The sequence below is a fragment of the Uloborus diversus genome, chromosome 3, assembly GCF_026930045.1.
Source record: "Uloborus diversus isolate 005 chromosome 3, Udiv.v.3.1, whole genome shotgun sequence".
Taxonomy (NCBI): domain Eukaryota; kingdom Metazoa; phylum Arthropoda; class Arachnida; order Araneae; family Uloboridae; genus Uloborus; species Uloborus diversus.
Genome location: NC_072733.1, coordinates 4213000 through 4231518, shown reverse-complemented (window position 1 = coordinate 4231518; position 18519 = coordinate 4213000). Strand labels below are relative to the sequence as shown.

Genomic DNA, 18519 nt, shown 5'->3' with positions numbered 1-18519 from the left:
GTATTAGCTTCGTTGAAATTGACATCCAATAACATGATAAGTGTCATAAAAGAAATACCTTTATTTTGAAGTTGTGTTTTAACTCCTTTTATCTTCAAAATCATTTTGGAACTTAGTGACATTTTGTAAAATGCCGATTTTCCCCTTCACATAGGCCCAAAAATTTAAATGAGGGAAACTTTCGACAGTTTTTAAATTTTGCAGGAATATAGAACAGTAATTCTACTATTTGCTTGAAGAAATTCAAAATCGGTTTTGGATTTCCAAGCTTTAAAAAAAATCATTACATTAGCATTTTCTTTGTGTTTTATGTGAAATTACGAAAATTCAAAGAACTAGATAAATAATTAAATGATGCAAAAGCAAGTATATCTAACATTCATTTCAATTTTTTGAAAAAATGTACTGGCAAAGTGTGAAATTGACAAAATAATTAGTGGGTAAAATTTATATCTTAAGCAATAATTATAACTTCAACAAATGCATCAAAAGATTTTTTTTTTGAGCAATCACGATTGCTTATTGTTCTCACTTGACTGTTTTTGACGTTCCTTTGATTTTTCCCACCGCCACCCTCCGCACCATCACCGTCGACGGGCTCCTCACGATGCTGCTCCTATAGCGAAAGCCGTCTCCAGGTTGCATCCGTGTCCTACACACACGCGCATACATACACAACTACACACACACGCACGCACACGCACACACACACAAAAACATACACACAACTACCCACACATTCATGCCTGCACACAGACACAAACACATATGCCTACACACACATACACATACCCCTCCCCACACACATACACGCACAACTACCCACACACTTATGCCAGCACACAGACACAAACACACATGCCTATACACACATACACATAACCCCTACACACAAACACACACGCCTACATACACACACTCGTGATTGCGAAAAACATAATTCGAATTCAAGATGTCAAAATTCATTTTTTTTTTTTTTTTTTTTTTTTTTTTTTTTTTTTTTTTCTCTCTGCAAAAAGTTTTCCACTTGTCTGAAAAGATATCGTTGCATAAAATCGATGCTTAGAAAAATATTACACAGCCACAGATAGTTGCTATATATACTATATGTAACAAACAAATGAAACTAATTTTGGTTTTACCCTGATCTCTAAATTCTTTCTCTTCAAACATGTACTCCTTTCACTGATGATTGAGATAAATCTGAGACTAGGAATTTAAGCGTTTAATTGTTAATTGAGCTGAAATGATGATGATTTCGCATCTCCAAGACAGCTATGGGTACTTCAATAGATTGTTATTGGGCCTAACTTCCAAGATTGAGAAGTTTTATTCATGAGACAAAAAAAAATTAATTTGAATTTTGACATCTTGAATTCAAATTATGTTTTTCGATATCACGAGTGTGTGTGTGTGTGTATGTAGGCGTTTGTGTCTATGTGTAGGCGTGTGTATGCAGGCTGAGAGTGTGTGTATGTATGTGTATGCGTGTGTGTGTGTAGGATACGACCGCAACCTGGAGATGGTTTCCGCTAGAGGAGCAGCATCGGGAGGGGCAGGTCGACGGTGATGCTGCAGAGGAACGCGGGGGAGGGGGGAATAAAATCATAAAACATCAAAACCGTCAAGTGAAAACAATAAGCAATGTGATTGCTCCAAAAAAATTGAATTTTGTCATCTTGAATTCAAATTATGTTTTTCGCAATCACGAGTGTGTGTATGAAGGCGTGTGTGTGTGGGGGGGGGGGTGTTTGTGTGTAGGAGGTATGTGTGTGTAGGCATGTGTGTTTGTGTCTGTGTGCAGGCATGAGTGTTGGTAGTTGTGTGTATGAGTGTTTGTGTGCGTGGGGACGGGGTATGTGTGTGTAGGCATATGTGTTTGTGTCTGTGTGCAAGGATGAATATGTGGGTAGTTGTGTGTGTATGTGTTTGTGTGTGTAGGTGTCTGTATGCATGCGTGCGTGTATGAGTTTGTGTGTGTAGGTGTGTGTATGTGTTTGTGTGTGTATGCGTTTGTGTGTGTGTATGTTGTGTATGTATGCGCGTGTGTGTAGGATATGGACGCAACCTGTAGGCGGTTTTCGCTATAGGAGCAGCATCGTGAAGAGGCGATTGACGGTGATGCTGCAGTGGGTGCTGTTGGAAAAATAAAATGATAGCACATCAAAACACTCAAATGAAAGCAATAAGCAATTGTGATTGCTCCAAAAAAAATGTGATTGCAGCAGCCAGAAGGAGGAAATATCTTCCAGTTATAGGTGGATTATTGTGTGTCTTATGCATACCTGTTCTGACGGATAATAATTTGATAATTTTATCAATATGCCATAATATGCAATTTTGCCGTTGATAATACAAAGAAAAGTGGCCTGCTTTCCATTGAAAATTAGATTCATTGTGTGGCAAATGTTGTTTAACTGGCAAGATTTATCCTGGACAGAAAAGCTATAACTAAAATAGACGAATTTCGCTACCAAAGGAATTCTTTTGTTTCAAAGAACGTCGCAGCAGGACGGTTGAAATAAATGGGTGTATTTGTCAAATAAATATACTTATTCATGGATAAAACAAATTTCCTCAATCTCATAGCCCAATCTCAAATGCTATTGAGAATTAGAAGAGATGGTCCTCTCACTTACTCTTTTAACTCAGTATATTCTTTTAGTCATGATGACATAAGTTTTCCAGAAACTTTACTGTTAATTTTTCCTATACCACGGGTATAGAGGAAAATTCAATTTTCAGTGGCACAATTATATTTAATTATGCATACTGGACTATTATATACTTCACAACAATTAGGGAAACCTTTCAACAAGTACTTCATAAACATAATTTTGAGAAAATGAAATGTGAAAGATATGGTTAAGTCTTGCAAAACTTACAATAAATAACTTTAATTAATGGAATTTTACCTTAGTTCAAGTTACTCTAGTAACAGAAATACGCTTGTTCCAATGATTAAAATATAGTATTACCTAAAGAATACTTCAATATGTTACGTAAAAAAATTGAGTAAATTAAGGGTATTCCCTCATGTTCAAACAAGCATCTGAAATAGAGAAAAAAAATGAGAATTTTGTAAATTTTTGATTTTTTAAAGTACGATTTCATCATCAAGGAATTCAAAAATAATGACTAAAATCCTTTTTGCTGTTATTTTTTCATGAAAAGAACTAGAAGAGTGATTTGAAATCTGATGTAAATTGGCAAGTTTTCAATCTTTTGTTAATATCTCAGATTCAAAAAAAAAGCTCTGAATAAATTTTACTTTCCTTTTTCCTAATAGAGATTTGTTTATAGAATGTGGAAATATTTATTTTTTAAGTGTACTTTGCATTCCCTCATACACTCTCAGAAATGGACTTTCAAATTTGAAGAAACTTTCTTCGTTTTTGACGAAACCGCTTCCAGGTATATGCTCCGAGCGAACATTTCGTCAAATTGAAGAAACAGCTTTCGTTACTCGTTTGAGGATGCGAATTTCGTCAAATGTAACGAAATATTTCTTCATCCTAGTTTCGTCAAATTAACAATCATTTTCGTAGTTTTGAGAGCATTAGTTTCGTCAAATTAATTTCGTCATATTTGAGGACGTTAATTTCGTAAATCTTGAGGAAATTTATTCCCTTTTTTTTTTCTTTGAGCACATTAGTTTTTTTATTTTTGCGAATACAGTCGAACCTCGTTTATTCGAACACGCTTAAAACGAATAACTGCCGAAATGAACTTTTTTGCAATCCATGTCTTATTTTTTATTGTTTTTCGGAAAGCGAAGCACGTTTTAGAACAATCAATTTTAATGGCCCCTTTAAGTTCGTTATAACGAGGTTCGACTATTTTATAAGATTTGTGTGTGTTTGATCAAATTCTAACTTCAGAATCTTACTACCGTAGTTTCCCACTTTAATGCGTATAGTCACTCTCACAGGCCCGTCATTTACGGACTCGGGGCCTCCCCCCCCCCCCGGCTTGGTTTTTGAACATTCAAGTTTTTACACATGAGTGACCGTCGTTTTAGTAGGTTTCCTATAAAATTCTTATTGAGTACAGACCCCTTTGCCATATTTAAAAAAAATTGAAATAACGAGCCTGCAGCCCCCCTCCCCCGCCTAAAACAAGACAAGTAATTGTTGATTACAGAGGCACATAAAATACGTCAAACAAATTTTTATTCATGTAAAAATGCAAACTAACAACTTCTAAAAAAAAAAGGTAAAACAAATTATTGCAGAATAAACTCTCCATGGTATTTAATTAAACCCCCATAAGAGGGGGAAGGGGGGTTCCTTTAAAAAATCCAATTTTTGTCGGATATTTTCCAAATTTGGCACAGAGGTTTATTATTTGATGCTCAGGAATTAACACAGGGTAGTTTTTGTCCCTCAATGTGTGTGGGGGGGGGGGCGCATTAGGGGTTCTCCGTACATAAAAAAAGTTTTAGTCCGATCTTTTCCAAGTTTGCCACAGAAGTTCTTTGATGTTCAGGAATTCACGCCGAGTAGTTTTTGTCACTCTATGGGGGAGGGGGAACCCCCCCCCCCCATGAGGGTTTTCCTTGAAAAAAATCCAGTTTTTGTCGGATCTTTCCAAAATTTCGCACAGAGGTTCTTTGATACCGGGGATTCGCGCAGGGTAGTTTTCAACCGTCAATGGGGGGGGGGGGGCAACCTCTAAGGGTATTTACTTCAAAAATTCCAGTTTTTTGTCGAATCTTTCCAAATTTTGCACAGAGATTCGTTCTTTGGTGCTCAGGAATTTTCATAGGGTAGTTTTCGTTCCGCTATGGGGGGGGGGGGCAATCTCCATACGGGGGGTTTTCTTATACATAACCAGTTTTTATCAAATATTTTCCAAATTAGGAACAGAGGTCCTTTGATGCTCGGGAATTCTCACAGGGTAGTTTTCGACCCTCTATGATGGGGGGGGGGGGGCGCAACCCCGCATTGGGGGTCTCCTTATAGATAAAAACGTTTTTATCCGATCTTTTCTGAATTTGCCGCAGAGGTTCTTTGATGCTCAGGAATTCACGCAGGGTAGTTTTCGTCATTCTGTGGGGAGGGTCAACCTCAATCGGGGGGGGGGGGGGTCTTTGAAAAAATCCAGTTTTTGTCGGATCTTTCCAAACTTTTGGCTTAGAGGTTTGTTTTCAGGAATTCTCATAGGGTAGTTTTCGCCCGCAATGGGGGGCAACCACCAAACGGGGGGCTTTCTTATAAAAATCCAGTTTTTATCAGTTATTTTCCATAATTGGCACAGTGGTCTTTGACGCTCGGGAATTCCCCTGTTTTCGTCCCGCTATGGAGGGGGAAACCACGTGCCTGGGGGGGGGGGGGTCTTATAAGAACCCAATTTTCCTCGGATCTGTTCTAAATTCGGTACATTTGTCTTTTGATGCTTGGGGTAGTTTTCGTTCCGCTACGTGTGGCAAACCCCATAGGAGTTTTCCTTATAAAAATCCAGTTTTCGTCGGATCTTTTCCAGGTTCGGCTCAGATGTTCTTTGATGCTGGAAATCCACATAGGATAGTTTCCCATAGGGTAGTATTCATATGGGGTACTATCCCATGTGATTAAAGGACCTTTGTGCCAAATTAGGAAAAGATCTGACAAATTGATTTTTGTAAGGAAAATTCCCTAATGGGGGGGGGGGGGTGCCGCTGTAGCGGGAAGAATATTTCAAACGGCTTGAGCTACATCGCGATGTAAGGTTGGCGATGCATCACGATGTCGAAATTCCTACATCGCACAGCCCTACTGGGAATATGAAAGTGCTACTTCCACAGCAGACATTGGGTTCTGGAAGAATAAATTATATGCCACTTTTATACACAGTTACATCAATGTAGGATCAGGGGAAAATTGCTGAGGATTTTCTTCTTCATTGCATCGCATGAAAAAATTCCAAAAAAAGGAAAAAAAAAAAGGTTTTTATCTAATTAATCCCATAAATTTCAAAAGAGAAAAAGTACAATAAAATGGACAACTTTAAGTTAGTATATCTTTCTTCTAAAATTAGATTCAGAAAATGAAATTAGATAATCTTACGAAAAAGCTTACCTTTTTCTTTTTCCAATCAATTATTTGTTTTATTAATTTTGCTTGTATGTAGAATGCTTTTTTGGAAAAATTTATGTTTGATACAGGAACTTTATTTTTGCATGCATTACATACTTCATACTTTGAAAACAATTGTCTGCCAAAATGTTAAAAAAATTGAAAATATAAATCGTAAAAGAATGCAGATGTGAAATAAATCTTTTGGTAAAATTAATTTAGTATAATATTTGTTAATTAATTATAAAATACACCTTTGCTTTCTACCCCTAAATTTTTATTTTTATTTCCAAACATGTGTAACATGAAATCAATGTAAAATATACGAACAGTTAGAATATTATTATAATTATGAAAAAGTCTTCGTCTGTCCTTGTTCTGATTATCTCCGTGATGCTGGATCCATCCTAAAAAATTTTAAAAACAGAATATATGCATAATAAGTATGCCCCCATGCACATGGATCTTTTTTCTATTTCGAGGAAAGTTTTACGATTAAATTCAGCAGCTTATTTCTGAAATAAAACATGTTTCCACGATTTCTTTCAAAATCTGAACTTTTTTTTTTCTTAAGGTAAAAAGCTACGATTCGCTTGTGACTTTAAAGAGCATCTGATTTAATTTTCATATTTTTCAAAATATATGAATATTTCGATGCTGACAGCTCTTTTTTCAAGCAGATTGCAAGAATGCGTTATTTTTACAGCGGGTGAACAAAATTTTTATTTAGGCAGCTAGACCCTCAGTTGGTTTCTGAAATTAATTTCTGAATAGTGTTCTGGAATTACAGTTTCTTCAATTTATCGAGAATCAGCATTACTACAAGCCATTAAACGAGCTAATACTTTTGCAAATCAAGTCGCAAATTTTCATTTTTTATTTTATTTTATTTATTTATTTATTTATTTATTTATTTGAGCTATAAAAAAAATAAAGGATGCGACAATTGTTGATCTGTGATTTTTTTTTTAATTTATTTTTTATTTCAACCGATAGCCAAAATACACCGTTTTCACCCGATTTTCGTGTTCCGTTTTCTTCACGAATGCTTTCTGAAGTACTCCCTCTCCCCCCCCCCCAAAATTAGTTCCAATAAAGTACTTATGAATTAAGTAGTACTGAAACTGGTGATTATGATTTTATTTGCACTTTTTCAGAGATTTTATTGTGCTATGATATCAATAAACAACATTTACTTACCGAGCCTTACTTCCTTAAAACACTATCAAATTAGAGTCAAAAACCCAGGGCTCCAACACTCGAAGCCACGCTCCATTTCATAAATTAACTAGTAAGTACATAAAGCTACCTTCCAGCGGTTCCCAACCTTTTTACTTGTGCGGCCTACCAGTTTTGCAGAAAACACCATTGAGGCCCACTAACTACTATATACTGGTGTGCAAAAATTAAGGACGAAGTCGAAAAATTAGCATATCAGCTGAACGAAGAGGCAGAGCGGACAGAAAGACCAATCAGGAGATTAAGTAAGGTGATGTACGGTAGCACATGCGCAGATATGCAGGCAGACGTAATGGGGGAGTGTCTGAGTAGTATAAAGCATGTTGTCGGTGTATGATCAGTATTTCTGGCAGAGATTGCACGCCGTATAGCAGTTAAAATCACACCGAGTTGCTGTCTCAGCAAGAAATGGCGAATAATCAATCTGTTAGACGACATCTGGATGCTTTTACCCGAGGTCGAATCATTGGAAAGTTGGAGGAAGGCCGCAGTATGACAAGTGTGGCTGCAGAGTTCGGAGTGTGCTCACAGCATCGTTTCACGACTTTGGAGACAATTTCAAACTACAGGAACAGCTATCCCGGGGTTCAGTAGTGGTCGTCCACGAGGAACCACACCCGCAAATGACCGGTATATTGTCTTACAGGACAGAAGAAACAGGCGGCAGACAGCGGGAGAAATCGCTAGACACACGACACAGGCTACTGGACGACCGATATCGCGTTTTACCGTGGCCAGAAGACTGCACGGTGGTGGTCTGTTTGCACGACGCCCTATACGGTGTGTACCTCTAACGCCTGCCCATCGGAGAAGGCGTTCTCTGTGGTGCCGGGAACACCGGAATTGGAGAAACAATGAATGGGGACGAGTACTCTTTACAGATGAGAGCAGATTCAGTCTGAGTAGCGATTCTCATCGCATACTCATCTGGAGAGAGTGGGGAAGCCGCAATCATCCCTCGAACATCATTGAAAGGGACAGGTATGGAGGTCGCGGTGTTGTCGTTTGGGGAGGCATCATGCTTGGTAGTCGTACAGACCTACACATCTTCGACGCAGGCTCAATCAACGGGACCCGTTATTGTAACGAGATTCTTCTTCCATATATGCGTCTTTTTAGAGGCGCTATGGGTCCGCAGTTCCTTTTCATGGACGACAATGCACCATGTCATCGCACAGTTGCTGCCGAACAGCTCTTAGAGAGTGAGGATATTGAACGTATGGATTGGCCGGCACGATCTCCGGATCTCAATCCCATCGAGCACGTATGGGATTTTCTAGGCAGACGCTTAACAGCTCGTACCTTACCACCAGTAACGATTCGGGAGCTTCGATTGGCGCTGCAAGACGAATGGGAGCAATGCCTCAACAACTCATTGACACCCTCATTCTCAGCATGGGCAGACGCTGTGAAACCTGCCTAGCAGTCGGGGGAGATCATATCCCCTACTAAAGACCGGATGTTTCTTGCTGGACACCCATCTCAGGGATGTTTCGGCCTTCAGTCGCATTGCGCTCCATGCTACTTTTTCAATGAAGCTTCTTCTTATCTCTCTGATTTCTCTTTTAGTAAGTGCTGCTTATTTCATTACACATGTCCTTACGTATTGGGGATCTTACGGTATTAAATGTGTTGATTTGGAAAACTTTTGTACAAAGTTATATTGAAAAAACCGTCTCGTCTTTAATTTTTGCAAACCAGTGTATATTACTTGCACAGCCAAAATTTACTTTCTGGGGGGCTGCTGCTACCCCTGCTACTTAAAAGCTGCATGGGATTTTCTGTTCTTCCTCTACTAGGGATTTGATATTTGGATTAAAAATGGTTAGGTTTAGTCTCAAATAACTTGCAACATTCGATGCATTTCTGCACAATCTTTTTATTTATTTATTTATTTATTTATTTTTTAATGTGAGTAAAAGCCTCATTCTAATAGGTAGGTTGTCGAAAAGCCCCTGAAGTGTCTTAATTCACTGGTTAGTCATCATATTCAACAAAGGAGGAACATTTTTAACTTGAAGCTTGAAGCTAATACTAGTTTTTTTTTTTTTTTTTTTTTTTTTTTTTTTTTTTCTTTTATTAACCAATTATCTTAAAAGAGTTTCTGATTCATCAGATTTCATCCTCAATAATAGGAAAAAATTCTTAAGAAATATTTTAAAATCTTAACTTTAAAGTTCTTTATTGGCCAAAAGCAAGGGAAAACTTTTGAGTGACGATACATCTAATAAGTGAATCTTCGCAAAAAAACAGAAATCCACTAATCTTGAAAAACTCCAAGATTTATCTTGATGTTTCAGATTCTTGACCAGTGTCCACGGCCCAGTAACACTCTGTTCGCGGCCTACTTGTGGGCCGTGGCCCATGGGTTGGGAACCGCTAGCTGATGGATAGGGATTTAGTAGGAAAAAAAACTTTTTTCTGCTATACTGGGGGTAGAGTACTTACAAAATGGGGTGTAGCTTAAGGGCGTGTGTACTTCGGATTTTTTTAAATCAGCTGGTAATGATTTTAAAAGGGAATGCTTGCCAAGTAAAGTTGTTAATTGATAGTATAGTACCTTGAAATCTTTAAAAAATATTCGAAAAAAATCAAAACTCATCAGAATCAATCACTAGTACAAAAATATTCAAACGTTGCTCTACTAGTTTGGGACGGAGACGAAGGGAGTATTACCTTTTCCCTAAGCATATTTGATTTTTAAAATATGCAATTTTCACGCAATAAATAAAAAAACGCCAAGGGAGAAGAGTTGCTAAAGACAGGGGAAACCCAATAACAAAGTGCATTTCCTTGTTTGTTTGTGTCTTGAGAACTAATTGACTGATATCAATGGATTTTTTTTTCAAAAGTATATAATGAAAATAGGGACCAGTGTGGTGAGCAAAGCTTGTTACTTCTTACCATATATTTTCATTATCCTTTTAATTTTTCATATATTTTCATTATCCTTTCAGTTTTTCAATTGAAGTTCGGTTACATTTTCAGACATTTTACTTTGTATCCAGCAAAATCACAACTCCAACTAAAAAATTTGGATTTATTGGAAGTTCATCTGTAAAATGCTTCTTAGTCCGATTTAATGTAGACTGGGATTTCTCATTTTTTGTTGACAATGCGTTGAGGCGGCAAATATCGCAATAAAATTAATGCTGCATTTTTTTTAGCTAGAAACTATGTATAATGGAAAAATTCATAATTATGACAAATCATGTAACACAAATTGACATAGAAAACCTTATAAATTTAGTGTATGAAGTGGAAAAATAAACAACAGAAAATGCTTATTATTGTTATTACAATTTTCAAACATGCTATACTATCTTTTCTTTTTAAATGGAGGTTAAACATTAAAACTCTACTTTCAATATTTTGTTTTAATTTGCGGAAAAATTGGAAACATATTGAAAATATTGTGCTGAAATATCAATTACAAAGATAGAGTTCTTTATGGAAATTAATATTTTCTCTATCTTAAAGTGATTTGTATTAAATTGATATTGATTTTACTTCATGTTTTATGCAAGTAAAAACAAAAGGCTCCACAAATAATGAACATAAGCACTTATTGCTAAAAACATCTGCCGCAGGGAAAGAGAATATGTAAACAACATGAGGGGTAAGCATTTATAAGTTCTGTCTACGAGCATAACAAAAAAAAAGAGGGCATCATTTTGGATCCAAAAGCTGATATGAGTGGTTTGCATTTATTTTTTATTACATCAAGCGCTATTTTCCTCGAGTTTCATCAGTTTGATTCAACGATTGCTAAACAATTATTTTAAAATATTTTTACGAACACTTTTGTGTTATAAAGTTCTTGATACTTTTTGATTATTAATTTCTTCAAAATTATATTTTATTTTGCTATTAAAATATTTCATGTAGTTTTGTAATATTGTTTACCCATTCCAAAATATTAATTTTTACTAATGGGTAGAGCAGTATATCATTGAAAATGATAAGTTTGCGAACACTTTTGGGAACTACTGTATAAATTATTATATTGAATAAAACATTAAATGTAGAGTGGAAGAAAAAAAATATCAATACTTATTGGGGGATTGGTACATAGTATTTGTTTAAGAAAATAAAAATGCAGAATGAAACAAATTTGAATTATTAAGCTAAAAAATACACTTCGTTTAACAGAATTATTTTTGTAAAATTCTTGGAGAAGAATGAAAACACGTAACCATGTAATATATTCCACGATGAAATTAAAAGCTTCAAAGTTCTATGCCTTTTATAAAAGCGCTGTATTTATCATCTGTGTTAGTTTAGCTACGGTTAAGTTTTTTTTTTTTTTTGTAAGTTTAAATTTGTTCAAATTCTTTAGTAATGTTTGTAATTTTTTTAACGAATAAAGGAAGTACGCTTTTGGAAACAAATGTCAACAAATCAACATTTTCTTTTGCAAATAAAAAAATAACGCTAGCTAAGCCTAACATGGAGGTGACACACAGAATTCTAAACCTAATCGAACCGTTCGTTTTCAATTTTAATGTGTTTTAAATACAACAATAAACACAACACTAAACAAAAATATAACAATAGATAAAAGAAGGCACATTGCACATACAAATTTCAATAAATACTAACTTTTTTTACGAATCCTTTAGGATAATTTCCGTAAGATAATTTAACGAGCACAAGTACAAGACTGAAACGAGAACTCCCAGAATGCACTGCAATGTGACGAAATCGGGACGAAATAATTTCGTGAAAAATTTGAAATTTCTGGTTTCGTCAAATATCACGTGATTCGGTGACGAAAGGATCGTCGAAAATAACGAAATAGTGCTCGACGATTGCCGAATCGTTAAAATTGAGCATTTCATTTTTCACAGTGTATATATGCATGATTTACAGTAATAAAAATTTTCATTGAAATCTGTGACATGTCAGCCACAGTTGATTTGCTCATTTCGCATGGAATGACCCGAATGTTAAATTTCGGATTTCAATAAATAATATCAAATGTATGTTTCCCGCTTAATATGTTTGCAATGAATCTGTATCATTGTTCATGAACTTAATATATTTTTAATGTAGTTATTGCTTATGAATGCATCTCGCTTCTTTTCAGATTTGATGGAAGCAGCTTACCATAGACATAATCCATATCATAATTCGGTCCATGCAGCAGATGTCACACAAGCTATGCATTGTTTTCTCCAAGAAAACAAAGTATGAATGTAGTAAATAGACTTTTTCTTTCCAATATTCTAAATTGGTACCAAACATTCTTTAATTTTACACTTATTCATCAGTTTTCAGCTCATTTAACTCCATTAGAAGCCATGTCATCCGTCATAGCAGCCGTAGCTCATGATCTAGATCATCCTGGCGTCACGCAAGCATTTCTTGTTGCCACTTCAAACCATCTCGTTAACCTTTATCGTGTAAGTTTTTCGTTGATTTTCTCGTTTCATCAAACATGTACCGTAAACGCGGTCTACTTTGGCCCAGATTTTAAAATTTTCTCATTGTTTTCCCAATAATTTTATAACTATTCATATTTACAAGTTGTAGAAACTTGTTTTATGCATTTAAAGGTCTCTTAATTTATTTCCAGGAATTTTTACCCTTTATTACTGTTTTTTATTTGGGCCGACGTTACCCTTGCGTTTGGGTTACTTTTGCCCAAAGTGGTTTTCTCTATTTAAAATCACTATAGAACTAACTAGAGTCAAAGAAATTTAGCTGATAGTACTGAGAACGAAGTTCAGAAGCACTTTCTCTTGTGTTCATGTAAAAAACTATTTATTTGAATGAAAAATACATTTAAAAGAAGTTTGAGTCACACATTTGTTTTAAGGAAAATTATCATTATTATTATTGTTTTTGTGTGTGCACACCTAGTTACTGTCTCAGAAATTACCGACGGAGATCATCTTTTCATAAGTTTTGGAGGTTGAATAATTTTACTAGGACAACACCATTCGTAAAACAAAAATTTTCGGTCACTTCCAAAACTTTTTGGTGCATTCCATGCTCTCAACAAGCATTCCCTTTTCTCTCGCATTAACACCTATCTTTGCAAACCTGAGCTCATTCCATTCTACAATAATAAAATTCCATAAACTTTCCAACAAGTTTGACATTATTTGTAATATGCATATGAATTTGGGTAAACCTTTTTCTAAACCTCCTGCAACTTTTAATTCCTCTTCATCTTCCATAATGGAATCCATGTAACTGAACCCTGATGAATTGAGTCTGCAATCTCCCTATTTATCCGTTGCCGAAAATTCCAGGTTTTTTTCTTGTGATTTTCCTGTTGAGAGACTTAATTTTAGATATTCTTTACTTTTCCAAATCTCTCTGGCAGATTTTTTCAAGTTTTTATGCTGGGCCAAAGTAGGTCGTAATTTTTAGGTAAAGAGATATGTTGTCATTGTCAATTTTTTAAAAAGAAAACCTACACAGAAATAAGAATCACAATTATACTACGGCATACAGTATTAAATAGTGCTTGTAAATAGGTACTTAATCTCTTAGCTGATGTAGAACTGCTTCTACATGGAGAAGTTTGAGAGGTTATGAAGGCACATGTTAGCACAAGGAACGCAGAACCGCTAGTGTTGCTTCTTGAGTAGAGCTATAGAACGGCTTGGTATACATAAGTGAGTTATTGCGGATGCTCTCTAGTGAAATCTGTCAAAATATGTTGAAAAAATTGCGCTCTGAAGGTTGACAGAGGACGTTGTATCTTTTTTATCCGTTTGGGTCAAAGAAGAACCCTTAAGGCCAAAGTAGCCCGCGTTTACGGTATTTCTTTTAGCATTGAAATTATATGTTTTGACTTGAACGACATAGGAATTATTTTGGTAGCTGTATATGGGATTGGTTTTATGGGCGCAAAATTCGTAATTGCCGTTAGAATCTTTTGAAAATTGCCAATAAGCACTATTGCTGACTAAAAAAATGATTTCAGTGCAATGTTGCCATATCACAATCAACTTCAAACAGCTTAGATATTCGAAAAGCTTAAAATTGTGAGTGGGGAAAAAAAGAGGCACAAAATAACAAGTAACCAGCGCTGAAAAGATTTTAACATCCAGAAAGTAAAGGGACGGATTGAGACAAGAAACGCTCAACAACGAATCCTTCGATATTACTGCGTGACATCTGGATTGAAAATTAATCGAATTTGATTACAATTTGAGTTACGGGTAATGCGTTTGTCAAAGCTCTTGCTAAGTATAAATCGAAACTTTCGTAACTTGGACCTTCTGTTTGCTTCCATATCATTAAAAGAATCAGCGCGTCTGAATTCAAAACCCTCCAAAGTGAAATTATTTCCGACATAGTTTTAAAAAAAAAGAAGAGTTGGGGTTATTTATTGAATTAGCCCCATCTTATGTGAATTGCTAAAAGCTGTTGTTGTTGCAAGCTTTAGGAAAAAAAAGGACTGTCTGAGGAAAAAATCTGAAGTTGAACTGGCAGACTCTCCGCTGTGCTTAACTAATTCCGACATGAGTGGTGACTACTTTAACTTCTGTCCTGGACTTGACGACGTGGCAATTGTAAATACTGCTTATGATTTAAATTATTTTAGATTGTCTTCTAAACTATATTGGGATTTTCATTTTTCACTCCAGGGTCTTCCGTACCAACTACTATTTGTGGTTTAACCAGTTGGATGCTCTGAAGAGAGAATGTTGCTATGAAGACAGCTCTGATTTTTTATATTTAGACCAGAAACCGAGCAATCCCTGGTCCAGCACCCCTAGAGGTATCGTTTCACTTAGAGGACTTTGACGACGAGCATATTTAACGTCCCAAAGTCACCCTTAATGAAGACGGTGAATCTTCGACCGACTGGGATCGAACCCGGGACCCTTCGATCACAAGTCCGATACCTTATCGATCAGTCGACAACGGCCCTAACTACACTGTTAAAAAAATTTCCTGAAAATAACGGATAAAGTACCGGCAGCAAAGTTGCCGTAAATATTAAGTTTCCGTTAAATTATTTTCCGTGACTTAACAGAAGTTTTATTTCTCCGTTTAGTTCTGTTCTTCCGTTTATAAATTTCCCGTGATTTATCGAAAATTCCATTTCTCTTCTTTCCGTTGATCTATTTTTCCGTTCTTAAATTTTCCATTCATCTATTTTTCCGTTTTTAAATTTTCTGTTTCTTTACAGAACTTTCGGTTCTTGATTTTTCGTTGCGCTATTTTTTCGTTTCTCATTTTCACATATTTTACTGAAATTTCATTCTCGTTTTTCTATCCTATCTTTAAAATTATAAATAATAGAAAAATAGTTAACCTTTCAAAAACTATTATTTTTTAAATTTGTATTTATTACTCAAATATATTTTAAGTGAAAATTTTGCTTGATAACTTACCTACCATACAGCTCTTCTTCAAGCATCTATCACGAAATTTTCAACTTCTTTTAGATGAATAAAAATAATCTAAAAGTACCAACAATTAAATTAGTGGATTTGAATATAACACCAATTTTCGATGCTGATACTGTTCGATATTTCCTTCGACATCCCCTCGTACATATTCTGGCGTGGCATGGAAAAGCATACATGAAAAAAACAACATTTTTATTTGCAGACTGAGTCAAATAAAATACCACTAAAAACCGGTTGACTTTATCATGAAATAATCCACATGATAGAGAGTACCGCATACCAATTTACTGTGTTTAAAAACAGAATCATTGTCATACACGTGAAGAATTTTTGGCTCAGATGATGTATATCCCCCCCCCCCCCCCCGGTGATTTCCGCATTTTTCACTCATTGGAATAGCAACATAGATTTTTAGTGCATCATCATTATGCTTAGGCTAAACATATCAATCAGTTCGTTTTACCCGAAATGTTTTTACAAGAAACTTGCAATAATCTCAAATAAGTTGTTGGATGAGATCCTAATAAAATAAATTAAGTAATTTATTATGAATGAAATCCCGAAAGGAGTAATGAATGTTTTCCAGATTTCTAAGTAGTCAAGAAAACTTATTCTTGTCAAAATTTCAATTGTGTTTTCAAAGATTAACAATCTGCTATGCCTTTTCGCAAAAAATATAACAGCAAGAAATACTTTTATTTAGAGATTTAAAAGGTTTACTTTCAATCTGTCAAAAAAAAAAAAAAAAACTGAGTGATTTTTTTTCTGTCTTGCTCGCATACCACGATAATCTACGGTTGATGCGATATGTTGGCATTTTACGTTTTAATGACTTTTAAGAATACAATGCGTTAGAGCATAAACAATAACTTTATAATAGTTCTAGAAATTCTAAATCAGCTACCATCGGAATTCTATCAAATGCATATTAACAAGAAAAATACATTTGTATATTAACAAGTACAAAGATATTCAACAATACTTACATGTGACCAGCGGTGCTAAATTTAAGTGTCTCCATTGCATCTGGATACAAGTAATCCAATAGCTTTTATTTTAAATGGATAACACGAGATCCTAAAACTATTCTCACCGCTAGAACACACAATATAACTAACGAATAGAATTGTTCGAAGTATTGAGCAAAATAATACACCGCAATAATATTCTAATACTGACTCAGTAAAATCCACATCAAATCACCAGGGCGATCAAAACACATCTGCCTGTCTGAAAATGGCGCGAACATTTTTCCAAACCTACAAAGCCCAAAGGCGTAAAAACAATTTCGACATACGAGCATATTACTCTCCAGACATGAAATAGCAAGCTATCTATTTTGTCTACGACATCTGAGTTGTTATTCTAAATAAGCTCTTAATTAACAAAGCGTAACAGTGCGATATAATAAGCACTACAAAAAGTCATGTTTATCATAACTTGAAAGATGATCAGAATACTTAGTACAGCACAGCGGCAACCCTAGAAATGGAAAAATTTCGTTTTCGTTACTTTTTTTCGTGATATTTCCGTTGTTGTGAGGACAAAATACGTTTTGAAGCATTACAGAAATATTCTGTTAAAATTAGTCAGAAAACTACCTGAACTTTCAGGGTTTTTTTAAAAGTGTATATTGGGCTGCCGGACATAGACTATTGACAGTTATAACCCTTTTTATGTTGTTCACATTTTTACGAGAAGTCGCCGCCTTCGGGAACTGTTAATATATTTGCTGGTGGGAAAAAGTAATTTATTCTACACAAACAAGATACGTATAGACATATTGCATCACTCACAACAATGTATATTTATTTCCGACTTGAACCGAATTATTGTAGAAATTTTTAGTGTTAACAATAAAAACGCTAGTAAAATTAAATTATTTTTTTGCAACAATGTGCTAAAGAATAACGCAACAACGAGCTTAAAGTCTCCGACGTAAAAACTACTGAAGTCATCTAAAGCATGAAATAACTTTTTTTTTATGAATTGATCAAACATTCGGTGACGAGATGCACAACGTCGGCAAAACTACACCTATATACAAATTTAATGCTTCTAAGCCTTACCGTTTTCCCGGTAAACAAACAAACATCATATCTTGTTCCTAATATATCTATAAATGCATTTGTATTTCTTTTTCGTATAATAGCACAATTATTTATTGACCGATATTTTTGTTTTTTAGAACTCTTCAGTGTTAGAAAACCATCACTGGCGAACGGCAATCTCATGTCTCAGTGAATCAGGGATATTTGATCATTTGGACAAAGATATCTGGTACGACGTTTAAAATTTGAATGTGCTTTGTAATTGTATGCTTAAGCTTTTGTTGTTGTTGTTACTAATACAGCCAGAGTAACATTTGCTAGTAGATTGAAGGTAGTGAGGGACGACTACTGTTTTAACGAGCAACATTTAGGTGGAAGTCTGAATCAACTCAGACAGCACACGGTAAAAGAGCCATCTATCAACATTTCGAAATTTTGAACCAAACCAGGAGCGAAACAGCCTAGGTAATGATTCACGTGAGGATTATATGACCACGACACATTTAACGTGCCCCAGTCATCATCAGTGATCAAGGAGGATTTTCGACCTGCTGGTATTGAGTACGGAACTCCAGTTACAAGCTTGGCGTCTTACCGATCCAGCCACGTCAGCCCATCTTAAACTTTTACCCACTTGATATTTCTTGTTTTTGGAAATATATAAATTTATGTAATGCACGACCAATATATTTTAAAATGCGAATATATGTTCAACGTATCAAAGTTGACAATATTTTAGAAAACAGTTTCATAAAAAAAATTGACCACAGAAATGAGTGCGAACCATGCCTGGAT

The 18519-nt window shown here is 35.3% G+C and overlaps 1 protein-coding gene across 1 annotated transcript in view; it reads left to right on the top strand.

The window, feature by feature from the left end:
- The window catches only part of LOC129218462 (uncharacterized), a 252624-nt gene that overhangs the window by 200269 nt on the left and 33836 nt on the right, over window positions 1–18519 (top strand). Inside the window, exons 6-8 of the mRNA XM_054852737.1 lie at window positions 12385–12485; window positions 12569–12700; window positions 17862–17953. Of these exons, the coding sequence (XP_054708712.1) occupies window positions 12385–12485; window positions 12569–12700; window positions 17862–17953 (325 nt within the window). The remainder of the gene's footprint in view (window positions 1–12384; window positions 12486–12568; window positions 12701–17861; window positions 17954–18519) is intronic.